At 38.6% G+C, this 21181-nt stretch overlaps 1 protein-coding gene across 1 annotated transcript in view; it reads left to right on the top strand.

Annotated features, from left to right (window-relative positions):
- The window catches only part of LOC131064925 (AUGMIN subunit 6), an 85532-nt gene that overhangs the window by 34218 nt on the left and 30133 nt on the right, over positions 1–21181 (top strand). Inside the window, exons 4-6 of the mRNA XM_057999269.2 lie at positions 16095–16251; positions 18776–18901; positions 19067–19220. Coding sequence (XP_057855252.1) covers positions 16095–16251; positions 18776–18901; positions 19067–19220 — 437 coding nt within the window. The remainder of the gene's footprint in view (positions 1–16094; positions 16252–18775; positions 18902–19066; positions 19221–21181) is intronic.

Below are 21181 nucleotides of genomic sequence, written 5' to 3'. Positions count from 1 at the left end.
CTCGTAGTGGTAGAGATTCTAACGTTTTGTTATTATCTTTGTGTATACACCTCATATTTTGCATTACTATCTACATGTTTCAGATTTTTGAGATTCTCTTATGCTCAACTCTTTATTCCACCTTTTTGGGGAGAGATGACTGGATTTCGATGATGCAATTTTTTATCCTTTGCGGAACTATTTACTTTTGTACAAACAACATTGTTTTCCACAAATCTCAAGGATTATTACATTGCATTGATACCAAATTGATCTTTTATCTCATCTACAACTAATATCACAAATCGTGAAGCAGTCATGCTCATTAAGCTCTCTGTGACCGACGATCAGCTTCCTCAGATACCTTCTGGCAAAACAACTGTCGAGATATGGGAGCATCTCAAGACGCTGCATGAGACGTCTGATAAGAGTAGAGCCTTCTTTTTGAAAAATATGCTCTTCTCTATTGTCATGGATGAGCGCAAATCCCTTCAGGATCATCTCAATCGGATCAAGGAAATCTGTGACCAGTTGGAAGCCATCGGTCGGAAAATGGAGGAGGACATGGTCATGATAACTTTGAAGAGCTTTCCAAAGTCTTGCAAGCATTTTGTCGAAGTACTGAACATCACCTCAACTGGTGTTGATCTGAAGTTTGCTGATCTCTGCACTAAACTTTTGCAGTAGGATTGGTGGAAGTAGCAGTTCGGCAACGATAATATCTCATCCTCTTCAGAACAAGCATTCGTAACTAAATCCTTTCAGAAGGATAAAGGCAAATCACAATCTTCTCAGTCTTCTCAGTGGAAACCCTCTACTCCATCATCAGAAAGCTCGAAGAAGAAAAATGTTTAGTGCAATTACTACCATAATTATGGTCATATGAAGCTTGAGTGACGTAAATGCTTGGCTGCACAGGCTAAGCAAAGTGGTTCGCAGTCGAAAGCAAATGTAGCAGAGCACACTGAGCAAAGCGAGTATGCCTTTTACGCCTACGTGGCTAAAAGACCTGTAGACCATGTCAAATCCTCTGCCTGGTATATTGATTCAGGTGCCTCTCGCCACTTCACTCATCGCCAGGATTGGTTCACTGATTTTCAGCCTTACTCAGATTTAGTTATTTTTGGAGGAGGGGAAGAGTACACCGTTGTCGGAAAGGGCAATGTGCATATTCAATCTGGAGGGAGGAAATTAATTTTCCTCGATGTGTACTATGTTCCATGAATGGAACTCAACCTTCTCTCCGTCAGTCAAATTTTGAGACATTCTCCTTGGCTAGATGTGACCTTCAGTTCACATCAGTGCAGTATCATTGATTGGGAGACTCAGACAATTGTTGCTATGGGTCTTGAGGATCATGGTCTTTTCAGACTAGTTGACTCAGGTGATTCTCAGGAGCTTGCCATGGCAGCCAAACGCTCCTCTGTTAGTACACTTTGGCATCAACGTTATGGGCACTTAGATGTGCACTATCTTCCTCAGCTTGTTTGGGAAGATCTTGTCATCGGATTGCCAGAGATCCAGACCCAGAACCTCGGAGTTTGTGGAGCATGTCAGGCTGGCAAGTAGCATTGGACTCCGTTTTTAGATGGCGACTCCTGGAGAGCTTCTAAGGTATTGCAACTAGTTCATGCTGATATCTGTGTGCCTATGGCTACTCCTTCTGTTACAGGGTCTAGGCATTTTCTACTTTTTGTTGATGATTTTAGTAGAAAAATGTGGGTGTATTTTCTTCATCAGAAATCAGAAGTGTTTGCTGTGTTTCAAAAGTTCAAAGCATTAGTAGAAAAAGAGTCTGGTAATCATATTATTACTCTTCGGTTTGATAATTGGGGAGAATTTTGTTCTTTTGCCTTCTCCCATTTTTGTGAACAACATGGCATCAAGCGCCAACTCACTACACCATGCACCCCTCAGCAAAATGGTGTCGTTGAGCGGAGAAACCACACGATTACCGAAATGGCCTGATCTATGCTTGAACACAAGAGTGTTCCGAAGAAGTTTTGGGCTGAAGCAGTTAATGCTGCAGTCTATCTTTTGAACTGGTCTCCTACTGTGGCTGTGCAGAAGAAGACTCCGGAAGAGGCTTGGTCAGGCTGCAAGCCCGAAATCAATCACCTAAAAGTTTTTGGCTCCATTGCTTTTGTTTGGATCCTCGATGCTAAGCACACCAAATTGGATGCCAAGAGCCAAAAACTCATGCTCACCGGCTACAATGATAATCACAAAGCCTACGGACTGGTTGATAACGAGACATATCGTGTCATCTTTAGTCGGGATGTGGTTTTTGATGAGGGTTGAGGGCCATTTCAGCTCTCTCCTCCAGTTATGGATTCTAAGGATCAACCTTTGAAGGCTTCAGACTTGGGTGTTCGTCTTCCCTTAGGTCCACCTGATGGGAGGGCTCCAGCTGTTCTCACTCCTGCACCTACACCAGTTCCTTCTCCCGCAGGATCACCTAGACACACAGGTGCACCACCTGACTTTTCTTAGGATTCATTCGATCTTTTGTTTGATGAACCTGATCTTGTTGCACCTCCAGCATTTGATGTTGGCACTTCTACTCTCCGGCCTAAATGGTGGGCTAAGACACTTGCTGATCTTCATGATGATGAGGTCATCGAGGGTAGAACTGCTCGGAAGAAGAGCAATCAGCCTGTTGTGACCATTTCACACATCGCCCCATTAAAATGGGGACACCCTCATTTTTGCTTTTGTTTTGCCTGTTCTTCTCTCTGCTTTTAGGGTTTTGAGTGAGTGAGTGAGTTGTCTGGGCTAAGGCTAAGCCTTAGGGGGTTTCTTTTATTTTCAAGCCGAGTCCAGTCAAATTTTGAAGGTTATTAAGCATCCTCCGGAAGATTGCGATTTTTGAAATAAGATGAGCCTGTCAGGAAGTCAGATATGTCTCAGGTTAGGCCTAGTCAGGGTTTTTTGAGGGAAAAGTCAAATTTTGTCTAAGTGTTAGCATTTTGAAGATTAAATTGTATATTTTTACCTAGGTAAATTTTGATCAAATTTTGGAGGCGAGATGATGCCTGAAACAGAGAAATCGCTCCTGTCCTTCACTGGAGGCTTAGGGCGAATTTCATTCTAAGTGCAATTTCTTGTTTTGGGAAGGCTTGCTAACTGGTTCCCGGCCTTGGAGATGACCTAACCTTGCCTGGTGAAATGATTGAAGATCTAAATTGTGGATATTTTAGCTTAGAAAGGTGAAATCGCTCCTGTCCCTCTCCCATGGACCAAGGCGAAAATGTTTTTTAGTGCATTTTGGTCTCTGACTTTTTTAATTTGTTTTGTGCAGGGTCTCCCCTGTGCAGGGTCTACAGGGGAGATAATTGAACATGACTTGATGATTTTAAGGATTTTGGAGATTTGAAAATGATAAAATTTGAAGGTTTAGGAAGAATTCGCCCCTGTCCTTCCCTGAAGGACCAGGGCGATTTTCTTTATACATATCTTTTTGGACCTTTCTCGGACTTGAGCTCTTGTTCATGGCTTGTAAGAGGATGATATCTTCCCCAGCAAAGGATTTTCGAGATGAAAAGTGAAACGATTTGGCCTAGAGGGCAAAATTCGCCCCTGTCCCTCACTGAAGGACCGAAGCTTGAGTTTCAAAATTTGCATTATCCTTGCAAGATTAAAATGATTTTACGATTTGAAGAGGCCAAGGGAAGTGTGTTCTGTCCGTTGAATATAACTTGAGTGGGCCACAAAGGGGGGAATCAACCCAAAAGGCAACAATCGCTCCTGTACCTCACCAAAGAACCAGAGCGATTTTCTAAGAAGGCAAATCTCTTGAAAAGGTAAGGCAAGTTTCGTATTTGAAATGAATGAAAGAGGGCATAATTGGTCCATTGAAGATAATTTCAAAGGCTAGCAAAGCACAGGTAAGTTCATAATTGCAAAATCGCTCCTGTCCCTCTCCAGGGGACTAGGGCGAAAAATCTAAAGGACTATCTTTTCTCTCCAAATTGGGACGAACCTAGGCCAAGGCACAAGTTTGGAATGATACTTGAAGTGCTTCGGGGTGAAATGGAGTTGCAAGGACCACAAACTTCGATGACAATTGGCTAAAGCGCTCCTGTCCTTCACTAGAAGACCAGGGCGAAAAATCTAAAGGACTATCTTTTCTCTCCAAATTGGGACGAACCTAGGCCAAGGCACAAGTTTGGAATGATACTTGAAGTGCTTCGGGGTGAAATGGAGTTGCAAGGACCACAAACTTCGATGACAATTGGCTAAAGCGCTCCTGTCCCTCACCAAGGGACCAGGGCGAAATCCCCACATATGCCTATTTGCCTAACATTTTGAAATGCTATTTTTTTTGTTTCCAAGACTCAAGAAGGAGTGGGGAATGATGTTTTATGCTTTGAAGGTAATTGGAGGTTGATGTGATTAAGAGTTTGTACCATGAACTAGAAGGCGCTCCTGTCCTTCACTGGAGGACCAGGGCGAAAATCTTGGGAAAGTCTATTTTGCCTTGAAGAAACGAGTTAAGCATGCATAGAGTGGGCGAAGGAAATCGTTGTTTACCCCACAACATGAATTGGCAATTTGGAAGATAAAGATCAAGGACAAAAGACAAAAATCGCTCCTGTCCCTCACCAAGGGACCAGGGCGAAAATGTCCTAAGGTATGCCCCTTCTAAAGATCGAGTAAATTAAACTCAAAGTTCCAAATGAAAATCCCATCTTGGACGCTAAGGAGGAGATTTTGAGCATGAAAGCAAGGAATGCGAGGCTTAAAATGAAAGAGCGCTCCTGTCCCTCTCCAAGGGACCAGAGCGAAGTTATTAACATTCATTGTTTTACCATGCTTAGGCGCCAATATCCTCCCAATCGCATTAGATGCCAAATTCGCTAAAAACTTCAAAATATTTTAAAAATTTCAATTAAATTGGCATTTAATAAAAGCGCATAGCATTTAATAATTAATTTTAAGCCTTGGAAAATCGTTTTTTTAATTTATTAATTAAGGCATTCAAAATTAATTATTATTAAATTAAAATTTAAAAGGAGAGCGCTTGAGGTATCATTTTCATTGCTTAATTAAGTCGGCCTTCTTTTATTAATTTTTTTCGTTTATTTTGGCCTATTTTCACCAGGTCGGCCTATGGGAAAATGAAGTGGTGAGCGCCTATATAATAGGGGTGTGTTGAGTGATTTTAATCAATCATTCATTCATTGTATCAAGCGCGATTTGGAGAAGCAAGGAAGAGGTGCGAAATCTGGTTTAGTTGGAGCGAGTTGTCCTAAGTGTTGAAGACTAGAGGTGGTGGAATTGATGCTCATGAGGGCTAGAAGAAGGCGCATTTTGCTAAAGGGAAGACTTCAATCTACATTTTGCCTAGCGAATTCTCCTTATTTGCATCGTTTTTTAGAATTAATTCTCAAGAGGAGGTATGGCGAGATCATCCTAGTCCCAATGTTGAAATTTTTGAATTTCGAACTTCAAGTTTTTGAAAATTGCGTAGTTAATTAGGAAATGATAACTCAAAGATTTATCATGAAATTTCCTAATTAAAATCTTAAATCTTCCTTTCTACTCTATATTTCTACGTTGTAAAATATATTGCTCATTATGAAATGTTGTGTAGGTGTCAAGATGGCGACCCCAAAGGCAGGAGCATCCACTAGTCGTCCAGCTCTCATGAAGGAAGATCAGAGGAATGAAGAATTGGAGACCAAGATCGTGTCAAAGTGGAGCAACATTGGAGATACCAACTTGGGAAACTTCAGTGTGAAGAAGTTTCGAGAGGTCCCTTACATTGGAAAGCCATCACCTGTCGCAAAGAGAATAATTGAAAGTGGCATCATCAAGGCGGCCGGTTTCCCTCCAGCGGTCCAGTGCGATGAGCTGATGATCGAGTGTGCCTGCCATTATGACCCACAATCAAGATCAATAGTGTCCAAGGAAGGGAACACTTTGGCTTACCTTTCAGAAGAGGCTATAAGTGAGGCTCTCCATCTTCCAGAACATAAAGATATGATTTACAAAAGCTTAGAAGGAGCCAGGTCCATGTATGAAGATGATCCAGACACTTGCTTGAGCATCATCAATAAGAATTGGTTACTCAAAAGTCGTCCTCGCCTGAGCAAGATTCCCAACACACCACATAGGATCGACTTCCAGGAGGAATACAAAGATTTGATAACTTTACTCAATCGAGTTACAGGGGCTCCTCAAGCCTTCTATTTTGAGAAGTGGATGTTCTACTTCATCCAAGTGATAGTTCAAGGAAAAGGAACAATTCATTGGGCTAGAATTATTAGCCATTGCTTGGACGTACAGTTAAGGAGACTGAAGGCTACCAAGTCATTCCACATGAGCTCGTACATCATATATGCCTTGATTAGGAGTTTCGATTATGCAGGACTACCTCATAGAGGAGTGATCGGAAGAGGACCCGGGGAAGTCAGAGTTTGTGAATCTTATGTTCATTTGCATCATCCACCAGGAAGTGACTACAAGATAGTCAATGATACCTTCACGGTGAACATCACCAGGATATTGCAAGGCGGGATTCACAATCGGTTATCTCAAGATGCACAAGAGCTTGTAAAGAGGTATGGTGCTTGGTTCATCCAATTCCAAAAGTTTACATATATTAGAGTTCATGGGTGTCCTTCACCTCCCTATATGTTGCCAAAATATCCGACAGACAGGATAGTGCTACTTGAGGTGACTAGGCAGTTGGCGGCTTATGCGAAGGCATTCAGACACTGGCATGGAAATGGAATTCCTGTGCCTATCATACTAGGGAATTCAGTTGAGGTATGTCCTAATGCTTTAGCCTTGGATGATGCAGAAAGAGAATTGGCCTTATATTCATTTTCATTCTTTGCCTTGAGGGAGAATTTTGATCCTTATGGGTATATAGAAGAGACAGTTGGTAGAAAGCACAGGCATGAATGTCAGGTAGAAGACTTTTGGATGAATCTCTCAAGTGATCTAGAAGTAAAAAGAAAGATGCATTCCAGATTGCCTTTAGATTTCATCAGGAAATGCAAAGTTTACAGAGTGGCCAATCAAGCTCAGGACAGTGGTAGACATCTCCAATCATCTTATGACTGAGAAGACAAAGCAGTGAGGATAGATTGGAACGAGCTTGAGGTTTTGGACTTAAAAGCTTTGATGGCTCTAGTTTTGTCACATACTCGCAAATGGGTAGATATACAACATCAAAAGTTGAGAGATCAGAACGTACCAATAACTTTTACTTTGGAGGAAAGGCCAGGAGAAGGAGGAGCAAGCTTAAGTGAAGGCAATCCTCATCCTAGAAGTGCAAGTGAAGGCAATCCTCATCCCAGAAGCGCAAGTGAAGGCAATCCTCATCCTAGAGGCACGAAGAGGAAAGAAAGACCTGAGAAAAGGGAACCCTCCAAGAAAAAGCAAGAGGCCAATCGAGATCGCTCATCCGGTACATCTTCTCGACATGAAAAAAGGACGAGTCAGGTTGTAGGACAAGAGAGGAGGGTACCTGAAGTCGAGGAGGCTCTTCTCAAGGCCTTCGATCAAGTCATCCATTTGGAGGAACGAATGAGGAATCTTCTCGAGATTCCTATTGCTGAGATTGAAGGAATTGTGTCCAGATTCATTGCATATGCTAAGAAAGAGCATTGGAAAGGGAACAGGGTTCTAGAAGAGAGGTTGTTGTAGATGATGTGGCACCTTAATTATCATTGGTCTATGTTTCCTAGATTTTTGTGCCAATTAAATATTTGGCTATGTATTTAATATTGTTCAATAAAAGGGGAACTTTTTGTAATAAACTCTAATTAGGGTTTAGGTGTCAGAATCTCAGCCGTTGATCTTCTTTTGATCTGGGCCGTTCATTGTAATTGAGGATGCTATGTATACCCTCACTCATTTTCATTTTGTAATTAGAGATTAAGAGGAGAAATAGATATTAGAGTCAGATAGTTAGAAGTTATTTTGTAGCAAGATTGAGCATTGAAGAGAGAATTTCAAGCAATTGTTGTCTACTTTGGCTTTGAGATCAATAAAATATTGAAGTTATGGTGTTTTATTGCAATTCTTGTGGCTACTTTCCTGGTTGCTTACTTTCTTGAATCATTCTTGGTTGAAGTAGTATTTAAATTTGAAGGACTAAGTGTTGAGCTTGATCTTTGGTGAGATTCACGTTCCAAACCACTAGCTTCTTGCTGATTGTAAGGATGCCTTGTGTGGTCAACTGGAGATATTTGGATTGCTTAGACCTTCAATCATTATTGAACTATTGATATGTACCTTAATGGTAGTGTCTATAATTCCTGATGAATTGAAAAATCATTAGTCACCTTAGAAGATCGCATCAATTTCAGTAGAGTTGTTATTCCTTGGCAATACTGAAATTGGTAGAGTCTTACCAAGTCTAGCCTACATTGAATCATTCTTAGGATTAGATTAGAATTCATCTCTTGCAAACCCTACCTTTTGATCTGTTTGAGAACTTGTTAGTTTTAGGAAATTCTGTTCGTACAATTCGGAAACGTAAGGCCCCTTGATGAAACAGCATTCACAACGACCACTGGTGCTTATCCACACGTAGAGACCCTACATACAAGAACCTTGAAGTCATCCCGATTGATCCTTTTTGCGACATCTTCAGCATTCGGAGGCTTTACTCAAGAGAGGATAAGGTATCTTTAGGTATTTTATTCTGTGTTTGATAGTGTACAAAATACACGTCAACACAGCCTTATGTCAATTTTGCTCTCATGGCCAACATTCACAGTGTGTATGAACCACATACATAGAGGCGAAAGGGATACTTGAGTGGGAACAAGCTATGGCAACTGAGCACCAGAGCTTGCTGAAAAATAACACTTGGGTTCTGTCAGATCTTCCTTAGGGAAGAAATCCATTGGGTGCAAATGAGTCTATAAGGTAAAATACAAGGCTGATGGTACTTTAGATAAGTACAAGGCTCGTCTTGTTGCCAAAGGCTTCTCTTAGTGTGAAGGCATTGGTTACGAGGAAACCTTTGCTCCGACTGCAAAGATGAGCACCACAGATTAGTCCTAGCCATGACAACTCAGTATGGCTGGAAGCTCCATCAGACAGACGTCAAGAGTGCCTTCCTGAATGGTGAGTTACAGGAAGAGGTCTACATGACGCAACCTCTTGGATGCAAGGTTACCGGAAAAGAACACCAAGTGCTCAAACTGGTGAAAGCACTCTATGGCCTAAAACAGGCTCCTTGGGCATGGTACATGAAAATTGATAAGTACCTCACAGATCAAGGTTTCCAGAGGAGTCCTTGTGATCCAATTTGTATGTCAAGACTACTGGCAGTGATATCATCATTTCGGTTATTTATGTTGATGATTTGATCCTCACTGGCAGCTCGACATCTTTGGTTCAGGGAATCAAATAGAATTTATGCGTCTTTTGACATGACTGACCTTGGGCTTTTGCACTGCTGCCTAGGTGTTGAGGATTGGCAGCAATCTCATGGCATCTTCATTTCTCAGTCCAAATATGCCGGGGCTCTGTTAGACAAGTTTCGTATGCAGGACTGCAAACCTGCATCTACACCTATGGAGAGAGGCCTGAAGTTGTTGGCCAAATCTGGTTCTCCAGTTGAGAATGAATCTGATTTCAGGCAACGGGTGGGCAGCTTAATATATCTCACCTCCATTGGACTTGATCTGAGCTATGCAGTTACATATCCCGCTTCATGACAACTCCTACATCAGAATATTGGGCTAGAGCGAGGCGGATCTTGCGCTATGTCAAGGGCACTTCAGAATTTGGTATCCTTTATGGACGGACCAAAGATCCCAGACTCATCGGTTACACAGTTTCGGGCTAGGCAGGTTCTGTTGATGACAGAAAGTCTACATCCGGATATGTCTTCAGTTTGGGCACAGGTGCTATCACTTGGACCAGTAAGAAGCAACATGTAGTAGCTCTTTCCTGGACAGAAGCAGAATATCGAGGAACAATCAAAGCAACGTGTGAGGTAGTTTGGCTTTGAAGGATACTTTCTGACCTTCAGCTGTTTCAAGCAGGACCTACACCCCTCTTCCGTGACAATCAAGGGGTGCTGAAACTCACAAAAAATCCAATCTTCCATGAGAGAACCAAGCATGTTGAGCTTCACTGTCACTTCATCCGCAAGCTGGTTGAAGATGGATCTGTGGATTTGCAGTATATTCCTACAGAGGATCAAACTGCAGATATCCTCACCAAGTCCCTACTTCCGGATAAATTTGTTAAGTTCAGGGGGCTGCTTGGTGTAGTAGACAAATTGACCATTAAGGGAGGGTATTAGAATAATATTTTCATCTTATTTGGTTCTATTTTGTTTAGTGGTCAATATTGTGCATATCTTGTATAATTAGATTCTTTCTAATTCTGACGAGTTTCTTATTAGAAACTTAGTTCTCTGTGATTCTATTTAATGATCAGTTTGATCATTAGTAAACATATCTATTTTTTACCAATTACCTGTGTTACAGTAATATTACATTCCAATCCAGTAGTAGATTGTTTGAGTTGGTCTTTGGTGTAGGCTCTCCTCATTTTGCTTGATGTATGTGGACATGAGATTAACACTTCGACACAATTACACATCAGATGTAGAGTTCTCAAAGATCTATTATTCCTTATAGAGCAGTAAGCCAATTCTATAATTTTGCTTGCAAGATGAACTCCTATATCACCTTGGAAACTTGTGTGTACTGCACAAGGAAGAGTACTAGAAACTCATATTGGAGGCATATTTCAACAAGGTTGTAGGAGATACAAAGTTTCCAAAGATCTATTAAACCTTATAGAGCAGTAAGCCAATTCAAGACTTTTAATTGGAAAATAAACTCCTATATCACCTTGGATACTTGTTTGTATTGCACAAGGAAGAGTGCTAGAAACTCTGATGAAGTGTTAGCTTACACAACACACAGCAACACTGACTTCTTTTATTGAACTGAACACAAATTACATTGCAGAAATGGGAAAATAAAATAAAGGATGAAATCCTCAGTAGGCTGCAACACATTGCAACTTTCCCTTGGTTTTTGGCGACTTTTTCCTTTTGTATCTTCAAATTCGGTTCCAATTTCTGCCTTCCCTCCTTTCTCATGACTTACCACCTTCCCATTGTCATTCCTTGACTTGAAAAATGATCGAAAATGGTCATAAATAGACTTAGGTGCCTTCAAGCATATTTTGGGGAATTGTAACGCCCAACCCCAAAAATAAGTCACCTTTTGGGAGTGTTGAGACATGGACCAGCTAGGACTCAAACTTAGGACCTTCCATACACTGCTCAAGTGCTCTACCACTGAGCTACTGGCCCTTCTTGGACCAGCCCATCGTCGGTCCGGGTGTGGCTTGTTTCCAACACCAACACCCCCCCTTAAGCCACACCTCTCGTATGCTTGGGGCTCCTAGCTTGGACCTGGCTCTGATACCATGTTGAGACATGGACCAGCTAGGACTCGAACCTAGGACCTTCCATATGCTGCTGGAGTGCTCTACCACTGAGCAATTGGCCCCTCTTGGACCAGTCCATCGTCGGTCCGGGTGTGGCTTATTTCCAACACCAACAGGGAGGATAACTTTTGATCCAAGCACCCAATTGAGCCTGACTTTTTAAAACCAAAGTAGTTGGAGTGCACTATGATGACAAAGTTTTGGCTATAAAAGATCATTTGAAGCCTGAAAACTCAATTTTAAAGAATTTTTTCAAGATTTTCAGAACTTTAATACTTAATATTTTCAAATCCAAAATGGATCTTGGCTCAAAGCTCATTTATGATGTGAAATTTGTCCTTCTGGAGCTTTGGGGAAAATTTCAAGTCTATACATTCTTATATGCAAACTTACTAAAAATAGAAGGCCCTACTATTTTTATCCCTTTTTGAAAATTTTAAAGTTCTAAACTGTTCTCTAGGATTTTAAAGGAAATAAGCTTCATGAATATTCACCAAACCAAGTAGAAATCAAAATAAAACATTTGTTTGGGCAATGCAAGATTGCTCTTACACCCTGGATGCCCCTGCATCAAACTCATATTAGATTCTTATTTTAACAAGGTTGTAGGATATTTCAACATTGAGAAGATCCTTGTGGTACTACAAAAGTACAATCCTATTGCCCATAGTTTTGACCAAATGTTGTTGAGAATATTCAGTCTGCATTGCGGGTGCCATGATTGAATTGGTTAACAAAAGATGTGTACATGCTTTTGTCTGTTCTAACAAAGCCTTGGCCTGTCCGATTACAACCTTGTGCTCCTGCTTATTGCTCAACATGCACAACATAGTGTCCTTGCATTTTAATGCAACACTATTCATGCAACGTTCTGCATAATACTTGCCCACAACCATGCAATATTGCTTGCACATAGTGTGGTATTGCATGTGGCCACACATGCTTAGGCCAAATTGGTTACCTTACATGTGAGACAAATGGAGCATTGACATTCACATATCATGCTTCCATATGTGCACTCCATTTCGTGGCCTCTATGCTACATAAACCTACAAATGGCACCATATGCATCCAACACATGGTGGTGTTTGTGCTACATGACACAACAATTCAATTCGCACCATATTGGTTTGGCACTCAATGTCATCCCACCCACATGTGCCACCTGCCATATGTGTTGGACGCTTGGTCTCATCTTGTTCACATGTGCTATGTGCCATATAGTTAAACAAGTCAGTAACGAGGTGGAGATTAGTTGACAAATTGCCAATATTATTTTGTATAAATACATGTTTTGTATGTCTTGTATAGTTAGGAGGGAAAAACATAGATTCTCAAGTAAACTCTCTATACTTTTTTCTTGCTGTTTCTGAAGGGAAGTGACATATTTGTCAAAATTCATTCGCATCTGGGACTTGTCTTTGGTATGTATATCTGTTTTCCATTAGGCATTCTATGATCTTGTCGCATTACTAGCTATTTTCAAGATCTTCCACTAACTCACCTGAGAATTAGATCATTGGTATTAGAGCTAAAGCTCTCCATTCATGCTGATGCAAACACACACAAATCATCTAAGGGGGATCATAGCACAAGTATTCAATTTTTAGAAGTTTTGATGAGCATCAGAGAAAAAATATTGACAAACATGCATTGAAGTTCTCAGTAAGCATTCGATGAATGTTCAATTTTGCCTTGGAAATGTTATGCCAAGAATTTTTCTCTGGATAGTTCCAGGACTTCGTAAATTGACTCAAACCAACACTATAGAAAACCACAAAACTCGTGCAGCATCCCAATCCTTTCAGAGTTCAAGTGAATCTAGATATTCCTACATTTGAAGGCAAAATTGATGCCTTAGTCCTAGATATCTGGATTAGATAACTTAAAGCATACTTCTTAGTTAACAACTTAATTGATACTTTGATGATTTCCTTAGCAAGGCTGAAAATGTCTGTTTTAGTGTCCCACTTATGGCAAGCATTCAAAATTTCAAAGCACAATGTGATAGGGATAACCAAACAATTTTGGTCTTGGATGCCTTCGTTTGTGCTTTACAGCAATGGTTTTAGCCCCTGAAGACATTGTGATTATGAATACATGAAGTTCTAATAGTTGCAACATAAGAGAGCAGTCCGTGAAAGAATACGGTGATGAGGAGAAGGGCTACCGTGCACATTTGCATGAGAACCTTCTCGAGCAACACAATGTTCTCAAATACATTAGTGAACTATAACCTTCTATTTGTGCTAAGATGGAGTACTTGACTTCAGATATCTTGGGGGCAAGCACTTTATAATGTGTACAAAATTGAAGCAAAGGCGAAGCTTAACCAAAAATTCTCTATGATAAAGATCAAGCCCAAGTTCAGTTTTGGTTTTCGCTCAAAGTTGATGTGGTGTATCTTGAGAAGTTTGATTAGAAGTAGCAACAAAATTTACCTCTCTACCTTCATGTCAATAACATCCAATTGCTCTCTCTCATTTTGAATGTTCAACATGCAGGTATAACCTCCTTCCAATTTGACAGAGAGTTACAGGTTCTTCAAATATAAGGCCTCCTATCCAAAGTATGATATTTTTCCAATTCATGTTTCTAATGCAACTTTAGACCTTGAAGTTTCAGGCAACATTTCAGTTGTCACCGAGTGAATTCAAGAGCATGAAATCCCCTAAATATTTTTGTTCAGAGATCCTGATCATCCTTTAGATCATTTTTCACTCAGTCCCCTTCTGCAAGATGCTTTTGTACATCAGCAAAATTGCTGTATTTGAATGAGGCCTTAGTAACAGATTCTCTGGAGATCATCTGACTAGAAACAGTTAAATAATAGAATAGTATGTTGACAGAAATATAAAAGTGGTAATGCTGCTAAAAAGTACAAACAAAGTAAAAGGTTGCAATTAATTGCTATTTGGACTTGTAGCTGATTCTCCTAAAAATCTGTGGTTTTTTCAATAAATAAGAGTTTATCACATCCTAACCCTCACCCTAACCTGATTTTTTTCCGATAAAATCTGATTAATTAAAAAAATCTGTGTTTTGGTTTTGCTGTGTTATTCCTGCTAAATGTTTTTCCTATTAGGGTTTGTGTCACCTCAATTTCTTCTGAGCAGTCTCTTTCAAGCAATCTCTATACATGACCGTAACTTTTGGATCTGTCCTTGTTTAGAAACCCAGAACGTTTTTTCATTTGCCAGAGGATTATGAGCTCAGAAACTTGACTACCTTTGGATTAGTTTGAAATATCTCCTGAAAATCAGAACAATCTGTTTAGACCTCCATAAAATTCTATCAAGATGAATTCTTCAATACCATTCTCTTTTTCTCTCATATATAACCTTCAATTTCAACTCAAGCTACACATATCCTTCGTTTCTGATTCCATAATGAAGAATAAAATGGACCTCTAGAGTATAAAGAGAAAGAAGAGGGAGCAATGCTTCATTCGTGAATCGTAACTGATTGTTCATCTCCAACCAAATCCTAATTGTTAATAATCTTACAATTACCACTAACCCATAACTTCTATCACCATTGCATATATTCTAATATATTTCAGTGGAATAAAGTAAATGAATTCTTCAGGAGGATAAGCTAAGGACAGGGTTATGTTTGGAGACACTTTTTACTTTATAAGCATGGTGAGGCTTATTGTTAGAAGGAGATCATTGTTTAATAAAAACATGTCATCTGGTTGTTCCGCTACTTTATGCTAGGATATAGGTTATTGGAACAGGGGATAGGGCTTGTTTAAGAGCTTGGATTGTTCTGATTCTTGATTGTAAAATAAAATAGAGTTTATTTGCTTTTTTAAATATCGTGGAAAGTTCATTTCATAAAGTAGTGTATACTTCATATTGTAGAAAGTTTATATTACTAGTTTTTTATTTCCAGAAATTGGATTGCTTCCGTAATAGCAGAGCAATTTGCTTCATGAAACTAGGATTAATAAGCAGGGCATTATCTTGGATTTTGCCTTGTTTATTTTGCTTATATTCATATTCCCAGAAATATAATAATCTAATCTAATCATGGGTTAAAATACCCGTGAGCACTTGTGAGCCAAAAGTGCTAGGTGATTTACTTGCTAGAAGCTCTGCTAGTCATCAGACAAAAATGCCAGGCAAGTTACTCGCTAGAAATTGTACTCAATGATTTTCGTGTAGTACTTCAGGAACTCTCCAGCTAGTAGAACTTCTTTATTTTGAATTCGTTATTTTCAAATATTTTTCCATTGCTGTGAATTTGAATGATCTTTCAACAATTTTCAAATATTTTATTAGTGACTAGAAAATACTCAGAAAAACTCAGTGGACCGAAAAACATGTAAAATAACAAAACAATCACTGGAAATGAGAAATGACTTGTTAAAAATGTGAACTCATTCAAAGTACAAAAATGGAAACAAAAACCACTATTTCCCATTCCTTGCAACAATGAAGCCCATTGAATTGGTTTGGTCTTTGGATTGATGCAACATTGTTGGATATGTGATGACAATGTTGCATTTCCATTGCAGTTTTTTGAGCATTTGTCTTTAGTTTTCTTGTTTGATCTTTGTTTATTTTTAGTGAAAGCTTTATGTAACTCTTTCTTGGTTAATTGTAGGGGCACTTTTCTAAATTCTAAAGCTGAATGATCATAGTTACTGTGTTTTGAGTCTTTGACAGGTTTGTGGAGCTGCTGTGGCAACTTTCTACACATGCTCTACGTGAAGTTCATAAGCGGACATTTATATCTGATGTTACAGCCAACCCATTACCAGCATCTTTGACAGAGGTGGTTAATCAAAGTTCACATGCATCAACATTGCTTGCAGTGACAAAGGTAGCATTTAACGAAATTCTGATTTCTTAGCAATTTGGTTATTGATGTTGCTGGAAATATGATCTGCATTTACTCCAAGTTGGTTAAGATCTTGATAGTTGTTTAGATTTTTGCTTAAAATCAACACAACTCAAGGGGGAAGCAACATGCCATAGCACTCTTGTTGTGAAAACAAATCCTTCTAACAATGTGATAATTTTTGAAGAAAAGTAATTTGAAGATCTCAACTTAGTTTTTGGTCGTGTAAAGATAGAGTTTTTGATCGTGTAAATTTATTCATATAGCAATCAAGTTTAGCTGTTGTAATGAGTTACAGCTGGCAAATGGTTAACATTTCACGCTTCACTGTTAGTCCCTTTGTTTCTAAATTTCTAATCGGTGCTCAAGCCAGGATTGTATTATTCATAAGGTCAAACACTTGTGCTCCTCAGATTGCATCACAACCACCATAGCAAATTTTTTTCACAATTTTTAGTAATCTTCCAAGTTAGCTGGGTCCAGGTTTGCTCTAGGTGTGGGGTCTGCTCCCTCCGTTTAAAAAATCAGTTGAGAAAATAAAACGAGTATCATTTAATGTAATCGGTACTCCCATTGTACCATCTTATTGAGCCACCGCTTTATCCTATCTACTCCCTTGACAATCCTTCCAAATCTCCTATTCAATCTCAGTCATTAAATCGACAGCCTGCTTTGACAAGTCATCCGCCTCCATATTGCCCATTCAACATACATGAGAGATTTTAAACTCTTTAAAGGATAATAATTGTTCCCTAGCAGCTTTCACCAGCTTGTCAATCTTCCAATTCTCGATACCACCCTTTATAATAGCATTCAAAATAATCTGTGAATCACCCTCCAAATGGACCAAGGTAGCCGATAGTTTCTTCGCTAAGTTCACTGCTATGAGTGCTGCCTTCGCTTCTGCTTCATTGTTTGTGGCAGGGCCAAGCCTTTGCATACTCCATGCCAACGCTTGTCCCTGCCAATCTCTAGCTACACATCCAGCTCCGGATGGACCTGGGTTTCCCTTAGATGCACTGTCAAAATTGAATTTGATTAGGAGTTGGAGGATTAACCTGCCACGGCCCATTAACAGGCCATATTAACATATATATTTTATATATTATATAATATAACAATATAATATAACGTTATATATATAATTTTTTTTTTTTTTTTGTACTAATGAACCCAAACGAACCCAAAACCCATTTCAAAATTTTGCCGTACCGGCAAACCGGGTTCTTGAACCTAAACTTGAACCCAAATCCGAACTGGCAACTTAGGTAATCTCAAATGGTTTTCATTATCCAGCGTGTAAATGTTCTTAAAGGCAATTTTTATCTCCATACGTTAATTGATAACATGTATGAAGAATGCTCTGAGCATGGAAGATCTAATTTTCATTTATGGATACAAAGTCAAAATAAACATGCTAGCAAAAATAAGATTTCTTTCTCAAAAAGCTTGAGCTTTCTATCAATATATAATAATTAACTTCATTTATTAACAGCTCAAGGTCTTCTGTATGCTGTCCGATACGTATCCTAATAACATACTGGAATTTTAATAATCTTCAATTTCCTGTTTAACCATATTTCATCATTTAGAAATGGTGGAATCCATGATCAGAAGTTGCTTGATTACTCCATCAGAATTGAGAGTTGCATGGAACCTAGTTAATATCTGCCTATTATTTTTTGTAGATGTTAAGCTTATTGATCTTACATAGGACATTACCTCAGTGATGGATAACCAATATTTCTGGATATTGTGATGGTGAACCAGGAAGAAGGTGTTAGCATATGCAACAAAGGATTTTGTTTGCTTTCTTGATAACAGCAATGTCTTGAACATAAGCTTTTGATTGTTGATCCATTTTGAAGGTCTTTTGAGATGTTTCTCCTACAGGGATGAACATTTTCATAGCTACCCTGGAAAGAAAATGTGGTGTGCACTATCATGCTGATTGTTAAAGCAATGTACACTAACAGATTTCTTTCCATCATGCTTTCATATCTTTATATGCATATTAATTTATGTTAGAAAAGAAAGAAATTTCAAAGAGCATACAAAATCACTTGATTTGATATAATTTTCTTTTGACAAATAAGAGACCTTAGGAAGAAAGAGAGAAATTTCAAAGAACACACAAAATCACTTGATTTGTTATAAATTTCTATTGCCTATGGCAAATACTTGACAACTAAGAGACCTTAGGAAAAAGAAGATGAATCTTCATTGATGCTATTGTTGAAATATATGAGTTTTTCAAGCATTAGGCTACCATAAACAGCATATTTTAACTTAAAAAATCCTAGATTTTTTTGGTCATTCTTATTTTTTCCTTCATTATTTTTCCAGTTATTTTCAAATAAGTTTGTTTTAGTTTTTGGACCTGATGTTTCTTGTTTAAGTTCCAGATAAACATTCTGCTTTAAGCTATGTGTGGGGCAATGCAAATAATATCTTATTTAAAAGATGGAGATTTATTCCGGGCTTTTATATTTTGTTTCCTTTGCAGGCCAGAATAGCACTTGAAAGAAGGCGGTTTTTAGAGGGTGCAGCCACAGCTGTGCGTAGACAGGCATTATGGTCGAGCTTAGCTCATGACATGACAGCTGAATTTCGTGGGCTTTGTGCTGAAGAGGTATATCATGTTCTTTCCCCCCTACAAAACTAATGCAGAATCGTCTAAGTGATTTATAATGAATAACTATTTGTAGTGCTTTGTTTGATTTTGACCTTGAAATCAATTTCATTCAGTTAGCATTTCGGTTTGTAAATGGTTGTCGCAAAATACTATGGTTTTCAGGCATACCTGCAGCAAGAACTAGAAAAGATTCAGGATTTGAAGAATTCCAGATCTAAATTTGATGAGGATGTTAAAGACAGAACAGGTTCTGCAGATCATAGAATATCTGTTTCCAGAGCATCACGTCTTTGGGATTCTTTAATGAATCACACAAGTATGTTAAATTTGGAAATGGTCAAAGCATTTGGTTGTGCACGTCTACTCTATATGATTAGCCAAGATAATACAACTTTATGGTGGATTTAAATAGTTAATTCATTTTATTATTACTGATTTACTTCCAGGTTAATTTGATCATTGTCCAAAATAATGAAATTTAGTTGAATGAGTAAATCAATCACTTTAGTCTATCCATCTTATTTAGGAATTTTTTATACCTTTTCAATAAGTATTTACTGCTAAATAATTTGAAATTAATTAGGTAGTTTAAGAGGGGTTATGACATCCATCCCCACTAAGATTTTGCATTGCCCCAATGCCTAGTAGCAAAATAAAATTAACTGTGTCAAAAATAAAATAGACCAAGTATCATTCAAAAATAGAACTAATCATGTATTAGAACAAATGATGGTATAGATTCTGTATCTTAGCTCTATCTCTCACTTTACTGTTAACCGTTTATTCGTCCTGGGATGTTACATTGATCTATCATTCTGTTGTGCAAGTGTTACTGGTGCTGGTCCAAAATTCTCAATGGCTTAATCATTATTATTATCCCTGGGTTTCACAACTGTAAAGCTTGACAATTCAAAATCTGCTTGTCATTAGGTTTGTCTATTTTCAAGAAAGACACATGAAAACATCATGGATTTAGCTCATGTTTGAAGGTAGAGCCTGTGGAATGTGGTGAGGGTCGCCTTCTCTAAGACCTTAAAGGTTCCTGCATATCTATATGCTAACTTAGCGCCTTTTCCTAGGGATGTGGAACTCTTATGCAGCCTAACGAGTGAAAACACCTTGTCCATTTCCTTCAACATATCTGGTCCAACCACCATTCCATCCTCTAGACTATCCCAACTCAAGGATGTTCGGCATTTTTTCCTACCATCTAACGAATACATGTGCAAAGGATCCTCGACTATCTAACGATTTTTTTCTGACTGCCCATTTGTTTTCCTACCATCTAACGAATACATGTGCAAAGGATCCTCGACTATCTAATGATTTTTTTCTGACTGCCCATTTGTTTAGGATGATAGGTAATAGTGAAGTTTGGTTAAGTTTCCTAAAGTAGATCTCCGAGTGGTCCAAAACCTTTTAGTAAACCTTGCGTCTTTGTTTGAAATTATTTTCTTTGGTATCCTAGGCAATCTAATATCTTCTTTACAAATTATTTTGCTAGAGCTGGAGCATCATTAGTCACATTGCTTGGGATAAGGTGAGCTACCTTAGTAAACTTGTCAACAACTAATATTCTTTTATGCTTATATGGTGACATTGGTAACTCATATGAAATCCATGCTAATGACTTGCCACTTTTTTTGGAAGTATATCGTGAGGATGTAAACATCTTGTAGGATGCTTTTTTTATGTTTGTCCTTTGATAATCTAAACACTTGGTGATGAAGTTTACTTTTCCGTTCTTGATCTCCATGTAAATGGAGGTCTTAAGATTTGAATTCATTTTATCAGCACTTTGGTTCATTGAGTATGGAGAACTATGAGCTTTTGTTAGCATTATTGTTCTAGGTCTTTGATTTCTTGAACTCATATGCAAAAATGCTTTCTTTGTACATGAAGGCTACTCCCTAAACCTTTCAGTGGGAACATATGTAATTAGCTACAAAAAGATAGGTCAGCCTATGCAAAATTGATAATAATTTCATCTATTATAATTTTCGTCTTATAGTCTTATTTAGACTTTATTTATTAAAGAAACATTAGCAAAATATAGAGAGACGACACATAAATAACCGGGGACATCACAAAGCAACCCATCCTCATCCAAATTTGCCTCATATCATCCATTTTGCAAATTAACCTTGGAATACTCTTTGTTTAGGAGGGTAGTTCGTAGCTTATGATCTCTAGGGGTTATGAATGAGGGACCAATAGTGGCTACATCTTTGATCATTGTTTTTTAGTAAGAGGAACGTGCCACATGAAATGGAATGG

Source organism: Cryptomeria japonica, chromosome 1 (assembly GCF_030272615.1).
Source record: "Cryptomeria japonica chromosome 1, Sugi_1.0, whole genome shotgun sequence".
NCBI classification, from domain to species: domain Eukaryota; kingdom Viridiplantae; phylum Streptophyta; class Pinopsida; order Cupressales; family Cupressaceae; genus Cryptomeria; species Cryptomeria japonica.
Note: the sequence above shows the minus strand (reverse complement) of the source record. Positions and strands in the feature narration are given on the sequence as shown.